The following is a 21,446-nucleotide window of genomic DNA, read 5'->3' on the forward strand; positions in this document are numbered from 1 at the left end:
GTTCAACGAAAACTAGAAGAGTACTCGAACTTTAAAGTCTCTCTTTTGTTAATGACAGTGATGATGGTTCTTAATGCCACTGTTGACTGCTGTTTATTTTACAAGGTTGAAATACGGTATTACTGTATTCTGTTATAGTTTATTAAATAGTTTAGTAAACCATTTGATTCAGAATATTTTTTTTCTTGTTTTCCTCCTCTAAAAACTAACTGTGTCTTATGGTCAGGTGCGTCTTATAGAGCAAAAAATACAGTACATTTTTATTTAAAAAATAGGACACAAGTTGCCCAATATTCTTTCTAAGAATTCGCATTAAACAGAAAACTTAATTTATAATCCAGATGATTTTATTAACATTTGAAAGTTGCTTGACCAATGGTACAAAACATAAGAAATGCTTTGGAAATGTGACAAACACAACATGTTGAATGGTTTATTTCCTGTTGATGGAAAATAAGAACACAGTAGATAATGAAGCACTTAGTTGATTTTTTTCATGAAAATCAAAGTCCAGTGATCATAAGTAGACATTTTATTATGTTTTTAGCCAACCATAGTGACTAGTATATTATTGAAATTTAATGTATCGAAAGTATGCTCAAAATGCTTTTAAGATCTCAGTTTTCCAACTTTCAGAACAAACCTGTGTAGTCAAATAATTTACTTAAAGCAAATTAATAAAATATAGGACCTTCAGAGGCTTTGCTTGACAAAGCTCAACTCAGTTGCCTCAGTCCAGGTACTGCAGTCTGAATATAGAGATAGGAGTGCTCATGTGAACCAGACTTACTAGGTCAAACTTTGAGTTAATTATTGTTATGGTTGGAATATCTCACTAATCACTTTAACCCTCTTCAAAAAACCTGGCATGTCTTATTGCACTGACTTCAGTGGTAAGGGTTTTTTGAAAGACATTGTAGCTAAAGTACACAGTAATAAGTAGTTTTATATTACAGATAAGAGTACCAGGAAACAGGAAAGTCATGGGTGGTCAGGATATTAGATTTTCTCATTCTTGCTAACCCTATTATGAGGATTGTTTATGTTTTCTGAACTTAAAGTCTTCAGCTAGCAATTGAGTCCTGTGCATGAAACACAGAAGGAATTGCTTCAAAGGGAGCATGCATGGACTCGCCCTACATGTCATAATTCCCTTTTAAATATTCATTTAATATTAATGAAGAAGGTTCATCAAATATTACAGCAGAAATATAATATTGTATGTAAGTATATGTTAATGTGTGTGATTCTGTAAAATCAAAACAAAAAAACAAGGATTGAAGTTCAAACCAGATAAAAGACTAACTCCAAACCCTGTAAATATCTTACTAGCAGAGCAATCCTACTACCCATATCAAACCCCATTTGGAGGTTGCAAAAGGCATGTGGGAGAGAAATGTGGAGGGAAAATTCCCTGATCTGAGGAGACCAAAACTGAACTTTCTGTCCTGGCTTCCGATTACTGTGTGTGGCACAAAGCCAACAGTGCTCATTTGCCATGAGGACACCATCCCCATGGTGAAACATGATAGTGGCAGCATCGTGCCGTATGGTTGGCAGGGACTGAGCAACTGGTCAAGACTGAGGGCAACATGGATGGAGCCAAATACAGGGCAATTCTTGAGGAAAACCTATTTCAGTCTGCAAGGGACCTGAGACTGGGACCATAAACACACAGTCAGGATAACACTGGAGTAGGTTAAAAAAAATAATGTGAAAGTCATAGAGTGGCCCAGTCAAAGCCAAGACTTCAATCTGAATGAAAATCTGGGGTCGGACTTGAAAGTTGCTGTTCACCAGCAGTCCCCATCCACAGCGGAAGCTGTTATGCCAGGAGGAATGGGCACCTGCTGCATTATCCAGATGCACAAAGCTGATAGAAACTTATTCACAAAGATTCACAGTTTTAATTGCTGTTGAAAGTGCTTCTATTAAGTATTGACTCGGGCTAATAGGTAAGCATCAAGTACCCATTTACTTAACTTGTGCACCACTGTAAAAACATTTACACTTTCACATTGTGCACAGATATCTTGTGCACATCAGGTGGTAACAATACTAATTAAACTGATTTAAATTCCAGATTGTAGCACACCATAATGTGGAAAAGTTAAATGGCTTTGCAGATGTTTCAGCATACTTCTGTATATGTAATGTATGATGGAGACCCGAAATAAAAACTGTAACAATTGTTAATTTTTTAGGTTTAGTTGAAGATTGGTGAAACTATTATTCAATATTTCAGGAAATTTAATGATGGAATGTATGGGGATGTGGGAGACAACTGAGTAAATAGTTCAAATTCAGTAAGCTGTGTTTGTTTAGTACAACTGATACATAAGAGCAGTAAAATAACATCATGAATAGAAGCAACTTCCCTTCAGAATGCAGAGCTTTCAAATTATACAGCTCCTTACCTCACACGAGTAATTGGATGACTGGATACATTGTGTCATTATACAAGTCCCATTCCATGAGTTGTTGGTAAGTCTGACCTACGTATTTTAGATACATGCAAACTCCATGTGATTCCTAGCTTTGTAATTCCCAAAGTAGAGCAAGTATGGAGGATTATAGCAAGAGAATTCATGCTCTTCTACTTTTTTCATTGTATAATTGATATGTTAAAATAAGACTAGAATAATTAGATAATGTATGTAAGATGTTAGAATTAAAACTGTGGTATATATGTTAACTAAACTTTGTTTAATGATTAGGTTTTTCATAAATGGTAAGAAGAATCAGAAGAAATAACCATTATTACATTTGAAATAAGCTTTTGAAAATCAAAGCAAGTTTTAAATCTGCAATTTAATACATGTGTAGTGCAATTCTGTATAGGTCTAATTAAAACTAAATTTCATTATGTTCAATGAGCTTAGCCTTAGGTCATTATATTTTCATATATAATGTTATGGGATGAATTTAACAGTCATTTTTGCAATTTCCATTTTTCTGTTACCTAGTTTTCTGCTTGCTTGCTGCTGAGTTTTGGCAGGGAAAAGTATTTAGTGTATTCTACTTAGTCTGTTTTCTAACTGAAATCCAGAATACGGTACAATTTATAGTTCTGTAGAAAAAGCCCAGTTCTGCTTTGAATTATTCCTAATTACATTTTTAACCAGTATTTTAAAAATTAAATATATCTATTTTTCAAAAGCTAAGATAGTGGGAGATTGCTTCATACTTGACTATGAAGATCAATACTTCTGCATAGTAAATAATGCATTTTATTCATTTGTGTGTGTGTGTGCATTTGTCACCTACAGTATATGAAGATAATACTGTTTTCCTTTGTGACCTATTTAAAAATGTGTAATGTGGTAAAATATGTACTTGATTTTTTTAATGCAAAACAGTGAACTGCTCCCCTGATCTTTACCTTGCCTTGTAGAAACATGGGCAGTTCTCAGTCATTTTATTTATTTATTTTATTTAAAACATTTCTATGCTGTCCCCATCACAACAAAGCCTCGGGGCGGCTCACAACATAATTAAAACATATAAATAACAGTTTATACAATTAAAGATTAAAAAGCCCGGTAACATCTCAGCTTAAAAATGTAAAATCCTATAAATACATAATAAGTTAACAATTAAAATAAGTTTTAAATAAAAAGGTCTTAGCCTGGCACCGAAAAACAAATAACCACGATGCCAGGCTAAGACCTTTTTATTTGCAAATACTTACCCTGATCATTTCTTGCCATTACTTGCCATTTTTATCCTGAAAGAGCAAAACAATAGACAATTGGGCGGCATACAAATGTTTTAAACAAACAAACAAATGTCAACAGGTCATTTTAATGCTATCTTCTCCATCTGATTACTTGCAGGTATCGCACAAGTTTCAGACCTAAATATAGGATAGCATACAAGACTGTGACGGAACTGGAGTGGAGGTGTTGCCCTGGATTCATGGGTGTAGATTGCAAGGAAGCAGTACCACAGAGGCCAAGACCTGTTGTTTATCCAGCAGAGCAACCACCAAACGATATGAAGACAAGCTTGGGTAACTTTTTCTCTGCATCGTGGTATGCATGTCCCTGCCTAATATTTCTCTTTTTGCTGCATTTTACATAGCACTTCCTGTGTTTAAAGTGCTGTACCATACCTATCTTATTTATAAGTCCCATAAGTCCTTTGAAATTGGTTGTTACTGTTGTATAATTTTGTAGTAGGCTGAAGCAGGGATTATTTCCAAAGCAAAAGATACAATGAATGAATGAAACGATACTGAATTTCTTAATTTGTAAGATTTTCCTCAAGAAAGAATAAGTGCTTAATTTCTAACACGTGTTGCTGAACTACAGCTGATTACTAGTTATTCAACAAATATCACATTGACTAATTTCTTACACTTAAAGCATTTAGCAGACTTATGAGTTTATTTTACTTATTATTATTTAATAGATTTATAAACCACTTAACATATTTTAAATATCCAGAATTTACCAAATTAAATACATTAAAATACACAAGATACATTAAAATTTATAGTAGTTGCTAAGACTTTTATAAAAATTTTAATAAAACATTAAAAACCAATACAACAGTATAATCATCAGCAGGCTAGCTGGCATGGTCTTTAGGTGATCCCTAAAGCATCCTACAGTTAGTGCCTCATAGATAACAAGGGGGTCATTCTGTGTCATGGCACCACCAAAGAAAAGGCCTGCTTCCTTGTCACTGAGAGATGGCAATCTATAGGTCATAAAACAACCAGCACGTCGTCTTCTGGTGATGTTAATAGCTGCCCAGGTCTCTGATGAGGAAGGCATTCTGCCTGTTAGAATCTAAAGCATGTAGTCAGCTCTAGAGGAAGTCAGCTTTACTTTATGGGAGATAAGCAAGCTTGGATAAGATAGATAAAAGATTTCCTCCCACACTACACTGTTTTCATTTTTTTTTTAAGTTTAGTTTCAAAGAAATGGAAATGGTAGCCATGCAAGGAAATATTTCTTTTATTTAACTGACACTACTTGAAAGTACATGAACTGGGGCGTGAAGCAAAATATAGCTACATATAAGGTACATTTTTTAAGTTTGGAAAAATAATTTTTCGGCAGCCAGATGCAGTGTTACAATAATTATTATTTTATTATTATTATTAAAACATTTTTATGCCGCCCCATTCGCCGAAGCCTCGGGGCGGCTTACAACAAAAAATTTAAAATAACATTTTAAAATATATACAATAAAATACAAATATACACTATAAAACAAGCCGCCCTGGCCAAATAAAATTCAATAATATTAACATTTAAAATACTGCTTAAATAAAAAGGTCTTCGCCTGGCGCCGAAAAACAAATAACGACGGCGCCAGGCGGACCTCTCTGGGGAGCGCATTCCATAACTTAGGCGCCACCGCTGAGAAAGCCCTCCTCCGAGTAACCACCCTCCTAACTTCTTCCATGGAGGGCTCCCGGAGAAGGGCCTCTCCCGCCGATCTCAGGGGGCGGCTGGGCATATAAGGATGTAAGCGCTCCTTCAGGTAACCAGGACCCAAGCCGTTTAGGGCTTTATAGGTCATAACCAACACCTTGAATTGGGCCCGGACTTCAATGGGAAGCCAGTGAAGCTGACGGAGAACTGGAGTCATGTGAACATAACGTCCAGTCCCCGTCAGCAGCCTGGCAGCTCTATTTTGGACCAATTGAAGTATCCGGACCGTCTTCAAGGGTAGCCCCACGTAGAGCGCGTTGCAGAAGTCCAAACGGGAAGTCACCAACGCATGTGTCACTGTCGCAAGGCAGTCATTCTCCAGATAGGGGCGCAGCTGATGAATTAGCCGAAGCTGGAGGAAAGCACTCCTCGCCACTGCTGTTACCTGAGCTTCCAGTGAAAGCTCTGGGTCGAGGAGCACTCCCAAGCTGCGGACCTTGTCCCTAAGAGGGAGTGCAACCCCATTCAGGACAAGGTTCAATTCACCCTCTCCGAAGCCCGATCCACCAACCAACAGGACCTCCGTCTTGTCTGGATTGAGCTTCAGTTTATTGGCCCTCATCCAGCCCATTACCTCGGCCAGGCACCGGTTCAGCACAGCCACTGCCTCACCTGGATTGGTGGAAAATGAGAGGTAGAGCTGGGTATCATCAGCGTACTGATGGTTCCGCAGCCCACACCTCCTGATGACCTCTCCCAGCGGTTTCATGTATATGTTGAACAGCAAAGGGGACAAAATGGACCCCTGCGGTACTCCATGGCATAGCTGCCATGGCGCAGAGCCATAGTCCCCCAGCACCACCTTCTGGAACCGGCCATTGAGATAGGAGCGGAACCACTGCAAAGCAGTGCCTCCAACCCCCAATCCCGCAAGCCTATCCAGAAGGATACCATGGTCGATGGTATCGAAAGCTGCTGAGAGGTCCAGCAGAACCAACAGGGACGCACTCCCCCTGTCCTTCTCCCTGCACAGGTCATCATACAGGGCGACCAAGGCAGATTCAGTACCGTACCCGGGTCTGAAGCCGGACTGCAATGGGTCCAGATAATCAGTTTCATCCAAGAGTGCTTGGAGTTGTCCCGCCACCACTCGTTCTAACACCTTGCCCAGAAACGGGATGTTGGCCACTGGTCTATAATTAGTGGCCATCTCTGGATCCAGTGACGCCTTCTTCAGGACCGGTCGGACTACCGCCTCCTTCAAAGGGGCCGGCACCCGACCCTCCCTCAGAGAAGCGTTAACCACTTCCAAGATCCAGGTTCCAATCCCGTGCTTGGAATCATTTATTAACCAAGACGGGCAAGGGTCCAAAAGGCAAGTGGTTGGACGTACTCGCCCAAGCACCTTGTCCACATCATCGGGCCGCAATAACTGAAATTCATCCAATAAATCTGGACCAGACGGCAGCATTGGTGTCTCCTTTGAAACCTCTGAATCAATAGTGGTGTCCAGCTCGTGACGAATCTGAGCGATTTTCTCCCTGAAATGCCTGGCAAAGTCGTCACAGCGGGTCTTTGAGGGTGGAATCAGGTCTTCCTTTGGACCTGGACGGACCAGGCCTTGCACCACTCGAAAGAGCTCCGCCGGACGGCATTGTGAGGAGGCAATGGAAGCGGAAAAGAATCTCTTTTTTGCCGCCCTCACCGCCACAGCATAGGCCCGATAGTGGGCTCTTAAGTGTGTTCGGTCAGATTCATCTCGTGATTTCCTCCACCAATAATGAAAGGAAAGCACCCCTCCTATCTCTTGCTATGACTTACATTACATTGTATTGTATTATACATGCATGAGATCTCTGTATTTAAAATTAAAGCTCCATGCTGTGTGGAATCCTATCCAATGCATGCATAGGATGTATACATGCGTGTGGCAATGCACACTCAGAAATGGATAAAAACATGTAGAGGGAATTTGCCAGGCATAGACGTCCTCAAAAGAATACCTGTGGAGGCAAGAATGATCCATGGGCCAACTTAATTGAGGACCACACTTAATGTTAAGACATAGCTCATACTATGTGCTTGAGCAGATAAGGGAGGCAAAATAGTGGGTTGAACACTCCTCTCTCTGCTGCTGCATGGCTGGGAGGAAGAATAATGATCCATTATTCCATGGGTCCTCAAACTATGGCCCAGGGGCTGGATTTGGCCCACCATGCCCATTTGGACCCGCTGCGCGTGTGTGCACACGCACGCCCACGGCTGCCCACCTCACCCTGCATGCGGGAGGCAGCGGTTTGCTTGCTTGGAGAAAACGATCTCCAAGCCAGCAAGCCGCTGCCTCATGCACCTGCCTTGCGGTGCATGCCCAACCCGCCTCCCCTCACTGCGCGCACCTGCCCATGCCTCGCTGTGCACCCCGCTCCCGCCTCAGCGCACATGCCCATATGTGCCCCCCCAGCCCCGCCCCCTGGCCGGCCCACACACACAACCAGGCACCCCCTTTCCGGCCCGCGCCCAGCACCAGCAGCTTTCACCTGTCCCCCTGGTCCAAAAGTTTGAGGACCCCTGCATTATTTGGTTTCCCTCTGTCAATGTCTTGGCTTGTTCTGTGTGAACAAAGAAATGTGGTCTAAAATAGACACTAGAGGGTTGCGAAAAAGTCAGTGCAACAACCCATAGCTTTTAGCTGGCTTGTTTAGCAGTTGATTCAGTTGATTAGAGCAGTGATGGCAAATGTGCGGACTTCCAGTTCTTTTCGGACTGTAACTCCTAATCCCATTCAGTATGGGTTATGCTGGCTATGGCACTCCAAGAGCATCTGGAGCACCACACATTCCCCATGCTGCACTAGGGCTTGACCATAGCAATTGATTAAAATTTTGACTACAGCAGTCGACTGGAATTTAGCAATTGACTAGTGTGTTAAACAACATTTCCTAGATTACAGCTAATTCCTTTACACCAATTCTGAAGTGAAACAGAATTGTGGCTTATTCTTCCTCCTGGCCAGGAGCATGTGGGGGATGGGGGTGGGGAATGGAAGTCTGAGATGTCACTCAGGCTCCTTTCTGCTCATATTCATAGTACTAAATCAGGGTTTTGTGTTATTTGTAAACTTATACATGATTTTCTAGTATTTTTATACCCCATGCTGCAAAAATAGAGGAATGTAAACCAACCTCAGTATTTCTCAATCTAAGCTGTTGGAAAAAATAATTAAAATGTCGCATGTTTTTCCTCCACAGAGCCTAATCCAAAGCTAGAACAACAGGAACTGCAGGATAAAAAAATTCAGTTCCTTGAGGATGAATTGTTCCGTCTTACACAGACTGTGCTAGAGCTTCAATCCTCCTTAACAGGTGTGAATAAAAACGTGAAGTTTACTGTGCAAGAAGATGCAAATCGGATGCTTGTATCATGGTTGAATAACCTTCATGATAATCCAGAAACTGACACTAGTGTTGAAGGTGGAACAGAGAATGTTAATCCATTTCAAAATAAAGACCAAAAAGAATCTGTAAATGGAAGTGTGAAGTCTGAAGTAATGTTAGTAGAAGATGGTTTGAATGCCAAAAATGGTAAGCTGGAAGAATTGGATGGGAAAGTTAATGGCTTTGAAGGACAATTGAAACATCTTCAAGAAGCAGCCCAAGGCCCAATAATAACACTCCCTAACAACCAGTTATATGAAGCATACATAGATGCTAAGTTTGAAGCCCTGAGAGAGGAAATATTGGAAGGATTTGAGAAGAAAATGGCAGATTTGAAAAATTCCTGTGAGTACAAACTGATGGATATTCAGCAACACTGTGATGATCATGAAGCTAGTTGCTTAGAAATAAGAGAGCTTATTGGAGAAAAAGAAAAGAACCTGCGAAAAGAAATAAAACAGCTTCAGAATCTTGTTCAGATACCAACAAACCAATCGTCTTGTTGCAATGATGCAAAAAGTAATGGCTTTGGACAGGAGATGAAAAATTTGCATGAAAAGATTGACCAAGTTGCAGAAGCAAACAGAATTTTAAATGCCAGGATAGATAATGAAATAAAACATTTTTCCAGTCCATATGCAGAAGGCAGCTTTGATGAAAAATGGGAAGAAATAGAAGCAAGAATTAATATTACAGAGAGAAATGCTGAAACACACTGTTTTTATGTTGAAGGAACTCTTCGTGGTGTAATAGCTACTGAAGTTGATGAAGTGAGAGGCTCATTTGACAAAAAGCTTCAAGAACTAGAAAATAGACTGCATGCTACTATTCTAGATATTAGTAATATAACAGATCCACATGGAATATATTCTGGTCAAGGATCTATCTTGCACAGCAGCTCAGAATCTGGAAATGAGCAGCTTGCATCTGAGATTAATACTGTGAAGAACAAGCTACAAGACATTGAAAGTCTTTGCTGGCAGAAATGCCACTCTATGTCTCAAAATGTGGAAGGCCTCCAGAAAGACCTAGATGAATGTAACAGCAAATATGATTCATTATTTTTGAAAACTGAGCTCAACTCTGGTCTTTTGAAGTCTTTAAATGGCTCTCTAAGTGAGAAATTTAATTTAATTAAAGGCAGCCAGCGTGACATTCAAAAACTTCAGAAGGACTTACGACTTGTTCGCTATGGTCTGCATGCCATTGATAAAGATGTAAAATTCCTTCAGGGTGGTTTGAACAGCTACAAAGAGCAGCTTCTAGGTGTCAATTCTACATGTGAAAAGGCACAGCTTGGTGTGCTCAGGAAAATACATGAAATACAGAATGCAGTGAACAATCAAACAACTCACCCAAGCAGTAACTGTTGTAATGACTTGAAGGAGAGAATGGAACAGCTTAATGAGAAAGTATTGTATAACATGAATAAAAGTAAAGAGAAATTTCCCAGTGTATCAGATTTAGATGGCAGAGTGTCCCATCTTGAAAAAACCTGCAACAAACTAGACTCTGTATCTAGCAGCCTTCAAAGGATAAAGGAAGGATTAAACAAACATGTCTCCAGTCTTTGGAACTGTGTCAATCATATGAACAGAACTGTAACATCCCATTCTAAAGATATTTTTGACCTGAAGAATTCTGCCCAACAGTTAAACCAGTTCCATAAATTTACTATTGACCTTCAGGATCTAATGACAACTCAACCTGCTAAATGTAAGCTAACTCTTTTCTTTCTATATGCTAATTTATTAATTTAAAAAATAAAGTGACAATAGGTTTAAACTGAGCGAATTTGAAAGTCAGAACAGGGCAGGGCTACATTCAACCGGTAGTGACTCACCTTAAGGTTCACAGAAAGAGTTCAAAACTTGTTAACTCCAGCATAGCCTTGCAATCCTGAGAATCTGTGGCAAGGAGATTCATCCTTGCTTCTTGAGGCACATGGTTCAGAACTGACCTGCTTCTTTCACATCTGCTCCTGCATTAGCTGTTGTAGCATAAACTGCCAGTTTACAGAAGCATGATGTTACATTTCATTGATTATACATTGAATATATTGTTTGTTCTAAACAGATATAATTCTAATACTGTTTTTGCAGAAGATATAATTCGTTCCATGGGAAAGCAATCAGATCAGTGCTTCAATCACAGGGCAAGTGCTTACTGAGAGAGGATGCTGAGAAGTCTGTCAAAACATCCCAGGTAGAGAAGCACCTGACTCCATCCATTGCACCAAATTCTTCCCCTGCCCTGCTCATCACTTCAGAGTTGCAGATGGGAGGCTTTTGGTTTTATAGACACTGATAACGTTTTGTTCAAAACTTGAAATAAGCGCCTTTCCTGACTCAATTCTGAGAAAGGGATTATCTTAGCATCAGGCAGGGAAAAAGTCTTCTGCATAGATCCGCTGCAGAGGTCAGTCTAGAAAGAGTACATGTGTGTGTGCATGTGCGAGAGAAGGAAAGCGAGAGAAAAATGAAGCACATGACAGAAATAGGTGGGGCCTCCGCATAAAGCAAGCAGGTGGACCCATTGCTGGCTTACATGCCCCCAACATGTTCATGCACACATACATGCACAGTTTGGCCTTCAAGCCGACATTTTCCCACCTCTTATTAATATAATAAAGTAGCTATAGTGCATTTGTGATGGTTCTATGTTACTCACCTCACTCATGTTAGATGCTGGAAACATTCCTGAAACCCTTTTAAAAAACCGCCGGGGGAATGATAGTAGAACCTCCCTGAATATCCATATCCTTAAAAAGTATATATAAATGCAGCTGATACACTATTCTCTTACACTATTCACAATAAATGTGCATAGGATTGCATACTTCAAGAATAAACATGTTTCACAAATTTCCAGAATAAATTATAACCAGCATTTAATTCAAAATATTTTACATCTTTGGAATTCCAGTATCTATCTGAAAGTAGAAGACTTCTGTTAGGAGATAGAAAATAATTTAATTCACCATATTGTCTCACACAATTCACACATTGTCTCATTTGTGGCTTCTTTCTTTGGAAATCAGTTTGAAACACAATTCATATTTCTGTCCATGCTCAAATCTTATGCTGCATAAAACTGAAATGTTCACTGTGCGGTTGCAGTACCCTGCATAATATCTTTGGTATTCTGGCAACCCTTAACCTTGGTCTTATATAGGCTAGTTTTAGCATCATACATCAAGTTAAGCAAATATTTCCCAACAAATCATATTACTTAAATGATGCCACTTTAGTTTGGAAGAGTTCTTTTATAATAGTCTTCTATTTTCATAAATGTAGAACTGTGGAAGGATATTATATGAATGTTTGGACAAGCCCATTGAGTACTATGCCCCATTATACATTTAAGGATGCTGTCGAAGGATGCTGATTTGCAGCAGAGTATTCTAGCTTTAGCTTCAGTTTTTACTTTAAACAGCAAGATGCCAAGGACATTTTAAATGACTCATTTCAAATGTATGAATAGCAGTAATTAATATTGTCATGGAAGCTGTATAAACCATGGGCCAAATCCTTATTTGGTCCTTACTTAGCCAGTACTACCATTAAAGGTAGTTGCGTGCATGCTTTGCTTGGATCCATCACGAAGCCTCAATACATTATGGACATGTTAAAACAATGTTGGAATGGCAGAGAGTGATCGTAAACAGTATCTCTGTGTTGGTTCCAAATGCTTTCTCTGGCCTGTACTTCAGTCCAAGGGGTTTTTTTTGCTCAAAAGTGCAAGGCAGCTGCTTTTAACAGGTAAAACACTAGAAGTAGTAAGTGACAGGGATCCACAGGACAATAAAGATGTGTTCCTAATTTTCAGTCGTGCCCTAGTTATAAAGCAACATGGAGATCCACATGCAGTATGGCAAAGGATTCATCTGAATCACATGATCTCTTACACAGAAGTTACCAGAGAGGTGTGAGATCCAGCCCTGTAGAATTGCTTCCCATGCTGTTCTTGGATAAATTTCATGAAATTAACATGAAAAAACACAGAGACAAGCCATTATTTCATCTCAGCATTTCCTTTGAATATAGGAATTCCCAGGGACTGAGAAGAGCCGAAATCTAGGTTGCTGCTGCAGTTAGTTTCTTTTAAACTCTTGAGCCTTGGCAGAATTCTCCTGGAAGGCTGGGAATGCATGGTCTATGAATGTTAATAATCAAATTAAACTTGTTTGATTTCCTAGCACAGTTAAAGGTATAAGTCATGTTTCTAGAGTTGCTAGCACTGTGTGTGAATCAAGATGAAAAATCTCACAAAGCCAAATGAAACAATATATTTAAGTAGGAGCAAAAGGTCACATGGTGAAATTGCACACTTGATTCAAGCTCTTAAAGAAGCTTGCATACTGGAATAAAGATATGTGATCACACTTGTAGCTCAGTTGCATGTAAGAGAGTATCCTCTTGCAAAAAAAAAAAAAAAAATTGGCAGAAGCATTCCTGTGTTTCGCAACAGAAAAATCTCTTACTTGCTAGAAATAATTTAGGTGCATGGGTGTCCATATATTCTTCCACTATACCAGCTACTTACAAAGTTCACTTGTAGAATTTCAAAGTACTGAGGGCTTTTGTTCCTAAGTTTCACTATATTTATCAATGGTTTAATGAAGTTTTACATCTTGTTTGATAATGAGTAGGAATTAATTTTACAGTTGCAAGAGCAAATCCTGGACCTTCAATATTATGTATGAATGGAATCAGTGACTCAGTAGATCTTAAAGAATGCCATTGCACTGGTTTTCACATAAAAGAAATTATATTTACTGCACAAAACCTTGACAAGATTTAGCTTTGCTTCATTTAATTTGTATATGACATATTTTTATGTTAGTAAAAATGGTCGGTCAAGAACTGAAGCCTTAAACAGAATCTCATAGGCTGGTATATGATCAACAAGCAGATAATGATGTTACTTGTCATATTACCTTCTGCTATTTCATAGTTCTTTGGCAATAGTAAACAAAGTACTGTGAGTACTGCTGAGAAAAGATGGTACCCAGGGGATATTCTATTTTCAAGTGCAATAATGATCTAAGTACTGTTTGTCTTTCCAACAGCTTTGCAGGATGTGGAGGAATGTGTCTTTACAATCTATCCGACACAGAGCTAAAAGGAGACTGTTTTGAATATACCCTTGTAATTTACAGAGTTAATTATAGTGGAATGATACCTGGAATGAATTTTACCCTTGCAGTCTGGATAACTAATGTTTGCTTTAACTAAAGGGTGGCTCCTTTATCATTATTTTCTAGGTCTTTCAAAGCAGTAGTCCATGGTATAAATAATTAACTTTATGTCAGACTCCATCTGCTGCAAAGTATTATCAGATGGTTGCATCTGGCAACCTCTTCTAAAGAAAGAATCTGAATATTTTCATCTATACAAAATACACCAAACATTACAGATTAGACAAGCTGGTGTGTGATCCTTTGCACTTCTGTTGAGAACAATGAAAGTTGCTCTTCCTTTTTGAATTTTCCTTGTTTGGTTCCCCTGCCCTACTGGATGACCTTTTTTTAAAAAAGAAGATGTGTAAATTAAATATATCTCTTTAGTGATGGAAACTTTGACAAAGTTTAAGTAACATAAGGAAAGATATAAAAGCATTTATGATCTTTAGCACAATGCAAAAGTTGCACATAAGATTCAGCTGTTTTTTCAAAGTAGTAATACATTCTGGCTCACCACTTTATACCCCCTCGCTTTTCTTTCTCTCCTTCCTACCCACCCACAGCACATACAGATCCTTCTTAGCCTGGGCTCTGGGTGAGTTTTCTCTAAGTCCAGTCAGTCTTTTGTTGCCTTTTCAGCAACCACACTTAGGAAAGCCAAACTCAACCCGTTCTTAAGCACAAATACACTAGTAGGAAATACATAAGTCTTTGCATCTGTTGTGAATGTTATGTACTGTTGCTTTTCTTGGCAGAGTACATGGAAACCTATTCTTTGTCCAGTCATCTCTTCCATATATTTTGCAGCAAAGAACACTTAGTTCTAATGCAGTATACCTTTCACAGATGATTCAATGTGTGTTTATTTTGTACTTGAATTTCTGTATCAGAGTTCGTTCGAAGTGTCAGGTTAAAAGTGGCTTGCTTTGGTTGCACATATATTAACACTGAAACAGGCAAAGAAATTTAACATCTGTGCTTTTTACAAAGTGTTTTGCACTCTGTTATAAATACAATCAAGTATCTCTGTGTGTGAGTGAGTGAGAGAGACAGAGACAGACAGACTATGGAGGTACTGTACGTATAAAAATATATTTTCTTTTTAAAACTATTTGCGAGCAGAGATTAGGAAAGGATTATACTCCTGTCTGTCTGTGTATGGCTGTCATAATTAATACAATTATTTGCTTCAGCATCTTCACCTGAGTGCAAAATGTCTTGTAAGAGCCCTGTCATTCTCATGAATTACTGTGAATGGACTATTCATTCCATCAGTCAAGTTGTTTACTGTACATAGTCATTACCACAAGTCAATACAGAAAATGATTAATGTTAGGACAGTATTTCAAAACAATGAATTATTAGTAAAGCCATCATTAAAACATTAGGCAATTATTAAAACAGTGCATTAAATATGTAAAATAGAGTGCAACACTAAAATGGGGTTAAAGTACTCAGTTAAACTTGAATAAAAATATAACCATGTATAACATTAAAATCAGTAAGTGTTACATTTATCACTCAATAATAATTGCTAGTAGCACTTAATTAAATACGGTCTCATCTTAATAGTGGCTGTACAATAATTTGCTGTTTCTTTTGTTATCTTATTTATGGCAGCCTACAGATGTGAAATACAGGCAGCGAATTAAGCAGTATGTTATAAAATGGGCCCTAATATTATTTTAAGCTTATATTCCAATAAAACATTATCCACTGTTTCAGCCTGTCCTGACTGATGAGGACAAAGTCTTAATTCAAGTAGAACTTTTATATGAAACATAAAATGAATTTGGCCTTCTATGATGTTGATGGAAGACAATTAAAAGGAGTAGCTGTAAATGCTTTCCTGTTCTGAACCGTAGAGAGGACTTGGGGGTGTTTTGCTTTTAAATACTCTGAACTCAGCTGTAGTCCCTACCTGAAGAGTGAATGTACAAGTTTGTCTCTGACCATGCCACCTGAAAATCAATATCCAGTAAGCTACTTTTGATTTGCCATCTTACCTCAATAAATTACATTGTTTTAACTGGATTATCCAATTTGATTGGCAGTATCATTTAACTTCTTCAGCCAAAGGCAGGTGTAATTGTCAGCATCCATGCCAGATAGCTTGAGGGCAATAAGCTCAAGTGTAAACAGCCCCCCCCCACTCAAATTAAATGCATATACCCATATATTAAGTGCCTATAGAAGGGACTCCAATTTTAATGCTGCATTTTGTAAGTTTGAGAAAAACTCAGTGCTTGTCCAGAAATTAGACTGATCATGTTCCATCTCATGATTCATATCCATAAGCTGGATCCCTAGAGTAACTTTGTTTTTACCTTGACTTTATACACTTGTAACACTGAAGCTGAGTTGGAACACTCAGTGCAAGCTGGACACTTGTAGCTCTCCTCTAAACTAACCTCAGCAGCTGATAGAGTTGCTGCACTTTGTATTGCCAGCTCTCTTTGTTTTACCCAGCTAAGAGATGCTTAAAAAGTGATGTCTAAATAGTTGTAACTGCTCACATGTTTAATATACTGCCAGTCCATGGACCAGTTATTCTTTTTGTATGCCCCAGGAAATGCTAATTCCTTCATCTTTTGATAATTCATCTTCAGAGTCTCACTCAAGCAGAGTTTAGAAAACTGCATCATAATCCTATGCAGGCCAATCTTTGTCCAAGATAACAGTACTGCATCATCTGCATATAACAATATCGGGATTTCTTTTCCAGCCAGTTTTGGGAGATGATAATCAGGTGAGTGGAAACTGGTAGCCAGATTATTTATATGTAGATTGAACAGCTGTGGTGCTAACACACACCTCTGTTTCAGTCCTCTAGTCACTGGCACTATGTTTAAAAGATGCTCTTCTGGGTTACAAAGAATCTTTAAGAGCTATTACCATATCATGTTTTAAACAGGAAAACTATTTCCTATTCATTGAGGTTGCTTCTTGTTTTTTTCCATAACTTCTTTCTCAATACAGAGTCAAAATGTTGGTTTAACATTTGGTCATAAACACAGCATAAAGTTACCGCTTTCAGTACACATCAACTATTTCTCTGTCAAATGATGTAGTGTTGAACAGCTCTTCTTAAACCCACCTGTTCTGATCTAATATTATTATTTCCTCAACCCAGCCCAGTAGTTTAAGTTTCAGGTGCATAGCACAGAGCTTTTGTAATTTGCTGGTGGTAGATTGCTGGATCTACTTCTTATAGATTAGATCAAAAATCATTACTTCTGTCCAGCTTAATGGAATTAGGCCTGATTTATCTATACAGGTAACACTTACTATTTCCCCTCAGTAGCTCTGCTGGTATAAAAGCAGGACCTGCAGCCTTACCCACTTTCTTTGACCTCCTGTTATGGCAATACTCCCCGTTTTTTTTTTTTTTTTGAATATGGATGAGTGGAAACTAAGAAGGGATTACATATCTGTACATTAGTATTTAAGGGGGACAGACATTATTTATAAAGATTTTCACCCTCATAATAAATGTTGCATATTGCATAAATAAAGGCAACATGTTTCCTTCAGCATCTGTATTTGAATGCAAAAAGTCCCAATAATTTTTCAGTGTAAATTTGTGGTAGCAAATATCTCCGAATATTTTTGTGACACATCAACAGCTCAGTCAAATGTTAGCAGATAATACAATATTTATTTATTTATTAAAACATTTTTATGCCGCCCCATTCGCCGAAGCCTCGGGGCGGCTCACAACAATAAATTAAAATAACATTTTAAAATATATACATTAAAATACAAATATATAATATAAAACATACAATATAAAACAAGCCGCCCTGGCCAGATAAAATTCAATAATATTAACATTTAAAATACTGCTTAAATAAAAAGGTCTTCGCCTGGCGCCAAAAAACAAATAACAATGGCGCCAGGCGGACCTCTCTGGGGAGCGCATTCCATAACTTAGGCGCCACTGCTGAGAAAGCCCTCCTCCGAGTAACCACCCTCCTAACTTCTTCCACGGAGGGCTCCCGGAGAAGGCCCTCTCCCGCTGATCTCAGGGGGCGGCTGGGCATATATGGATGTAAGCGCTCCTTCAGGTAACCAGGACCCAAGCCATTTAGGGCTTTATAGGTCATCACCAACACCTTGAATTGGGCCCGGACTTCAATGGGAAGCCAGTGAAGCTGACGGAGAACTGGAGTCATGTGAGCATAACGTCCAGTCCCCGTCAGCAGCCTGGCAGCTCTATTTTGAACCAATTGAAGTATCCGGACCATCTTCAAGGGTAGCCCCACGTAGAGCGCATTACAGAAGTCAAGACAGGAAGTCACCAACGCATGTGTCACTGTCGCAAGGCAGTCGTTCTCCAGATAGGGGCGCAGCTGATGAATCTGCCGAAGCTGGAGGAAAGCGCTCCTTGCCACTGCTGTTACCTGAGCTTCCAGTGAAAGCTCCGAGTCGAGGAGCACTCCCAAGCTGCAGACCTTGTCCCTAAGAGGGAGTGCAACCCCGTTCAGGACAAGGTTCAATTCACCTTCACCGAAGCCCGATCTGCCAACCAACAGGACCTCCGTCTTGTCTGGATTGAGCTTCAGTTTATTGGCCCTCATCCAGCCCATTACCTCGGCCAGGCACCGGTTCAGCACAGCCACTGCCTCACCTGGATTGGTGGAGAATGAGAGGTAGAGCTGGGTATCATCAGCGTACTGATGATTCTGCAGCCCACACCTCCTGATGACCTCTCCCAGCGGTTTCCTGTAGATGTTAAACAGCAAAGGGGACAAAATGGATCCCTGTGGTACTCCATGGCATAGCTGCCATGGCACAGAGCCATAGTCCCCCAGCACCACCTTCTGGAACCAGCCATTGAGATAGGAGTGGAACCACTGCAAAACAGTGCCTCCAACCCCCAATCCTGCTAGCCTATCCAGAAGGATACTGTGGTCGATGGTATTGAAAGCCGCTGAGAGGTCCAGAAGAACCAACAGGGACGCACTCCCCCTGTCCTTCTCCCGGCACAAGTCATCGTACAGGGCGATCAAGGCAGATTCAGTACCATACCCGGGTCTGAAGCCGGACTGAAATGTGTCCAGATAATCAGTTTCATCCAAGAGTGCTTGGAGTTGTCCCACCACCACCCGCTCCAACACCTTGCCCAGAAACAGGATGTTGGCCACTGGTCTATAATTACTGGCCATCTCTGGATCCAGTGACGCTTTCTTCAGGACCGGCCGGACTACCGCCTCCTTTAAAGGGGCAGGTACCCGACCCTCCCTCAGAGAAGCGTTAACCACTTCCAAGATCCAGATCCCAATCCCGTGCTTGGAGTTATTTATTAACCAAGACGGGCAAGGGTCCAATAGGCAAGTGGTGGGACGTACTCGTCCAAGCATATGATGTTGGCTCTCTCTTTATATTCATATATTCATGTTTAAATTCAATGCGACTTAAGCTAGTCCCTAATTATTGTCTAATTTAAATTCCACTTCAAGCATACTAAGTATGTATCTGACTCACTCATAACAAAGTAAAGCAAACCATTTCCACAAGCAATTTGAAAAAAACTTAGGAGAATTTTTGGACTGAAGCAAGTTTCCTCTCCCTTTCTTCAGAATAGAGTTCAGTGCTAACACTACTATGATGGTGACCTTACTTAGGCCAGCCTAGGCCAGTGTATATTATAAACTAGTAAATAGCAGGTGTTATTAAGCTACATCCCTCAAATGTATATCCTAATCACTAAACACGAACCCAAAATAAAGAGTGTTATGTTTCTTTTAAAAGATATTCAATATCTGGCTTTGATGGAGTTTCTGAGCTGGGAAATTCCACAATTACAGGGTAGGTGGCAATAACATTGCAAGGGAGGAAAAGATGTGATGAGTGTGTAATTGTAGAACAGACTGTAACTGAAACCCTAGATTTCTAACCTTCGACCTCAAATAGTCTGTTCCAGGAGAGAACCTGAAAGCTAGGCTGATACTGAGAAATTGCTATGTTATTCCATTGGACATGAACCATCAAAGCTGAAAAGTATTTTATTTGTGAGAGCTGAGTTTCTAAGAGGAGACCAGCCTTATAGGGCTAACAGATACCATGGAATCCATGTCCTCAGATATTAATAGTCTGAAGTTCATGACAGTGTCTTAGTATTTCTACTCATTAGCATAGCTATGCCCCACTTACATGCTCACCTTCTATAAGGCAATAGATTGAGGACTCAATACTTGAATGGGTGGGATACAGACACCACTCAGAAATCAATACATATATGGATATTTGTTCTGCCTTCGTTGAAGCTTATGTATTTTTTCAGAAAGTGCTGAATAGATAAATTGTACATACAAATTGAATATATTATTTAAAAATATATTCTTGGCTTAGAGAGCAATCATACGACCCCTAGTCATTGTCTGGGGATGTGGCAAAGGGTAATTTGAATTCCCATGCTCCAGCCTTAGAGTTGGGAATCCACGCTCTTACCCCCACTCTACCCATTGCAGCCAATGTCAACTATGTCAACAACCTTTCCAAGATTGGAGAATTGACTTTGGAGAGAGGTACAGAGTGTGGGGAGGGGAGAGAAGGAGAGGGGATCAGACTGTGGCTGCTGGGATACAATGTACCTTGACTGAACTCCAGCATCCTTCCCTCCTCTCTCTGAAAAACCTTGCCTAGATTGCTGAAAATTTCTCAGTAATCTAGCTAAAATGCAGAATTGGAGTAAGGGAAGTGGAGACTGCCTCCACCACTTCTGCTCTGCACTGGATCCTTGTAAGCCTCCAAGTTCAGTCTATTCAACTATTAAAATTGGGAGTGCTCCTCGACCCGGAGCTTTCACTTGAAGCTCAGGTGACAACAGCGGCGAGGAGCGCTTTCCTCCAGCTTCGGCTGATTCATCAGCTGCGCCCCTACCTGGAGTACGACTGCCTTGCAACAGTGACTCATGCGCTGGTGACTTCCCGTCTTGACTTCTGTAACGCGCTCTACGTGGGGCTACCCTTGAAGACGGTCCGGATACTTCAATTGGTTCAGAATAGAGCTGCCAGGCTGCTGACGGGGACTGGACGTTATGTTCACATGACTCCAGTTCTCCGTCAGCTTCACTGGCTCCCCATTGAAGTCCGGGCCCAATTCAAGGTGTTGGTAATGACCTATAAAGCCCTAAACGGCTTGGGTCCTGGTTACCTGAAGGAGCGCTTACATCCATATTTGCCCAGTTGCCCCCTGAGATCGGCGGGAGAGGCCCTTCTCTGGGAGCCCTCCGGGAGAGAAATTAGGAGGGTGGCTACTCGGAGAAGGGCTTTCTCAGCGGTGGCGCCTAAGTTATGGAATGCGCTCCCCAGAGAGGTCCGCCTGGCGCCGTCGTTATTTGTTTTTCGGCGCCAGGCTAAGACCTTTTTATTTAAGCAACATTTTAAATGCTAAATACAATTGAATTTTATCTGGCCAGGGCGGCTTATTTTATAA

The 21,446-nt window shown here is 40.1% G+C and overlaps 1 protein-coding gene across 1 annotated transcript in view; it reads left to right on the forward strand.

The window, feature by feature from the left end:
* Positions 1-21,446, forward strand: part of EMILIN2 (elastin microfibril interfacer 2) — a 66,814-nt gene that overhangs the window by 18,741 nt on the left and 26,627 nt on the right. Inside the window, exons 3-4 of the mRNA XM_044424224.1 lie at positions 3,837-4,012; positions 8,636-10,537. Coding sequence (XP_044280159.1) covers positions 3,837-4,012; positions 8,636-10,537 — 2,078 coding nt within the window. The remainder of the gene's footprint in view (positions 1-3,836; positions 4,013-8,635; positions 10,538-21,446) is intronic.

The sequence above is a fragment of the Varanus komodoensis genome, unplaced genomic scaffold, assembly GCF_004798865.1.
Source record: "Varanus komodoensis strain SLA01 unplaced genomic scaffold, ASM479886v1 scaffold14_1, whole genome shotgun sequence".
NCBI lineage: Eukaryota > Metazoa > Chordata > Lepidosauria > Squamata > Varanidae > Varanus > Varanus komodoensis.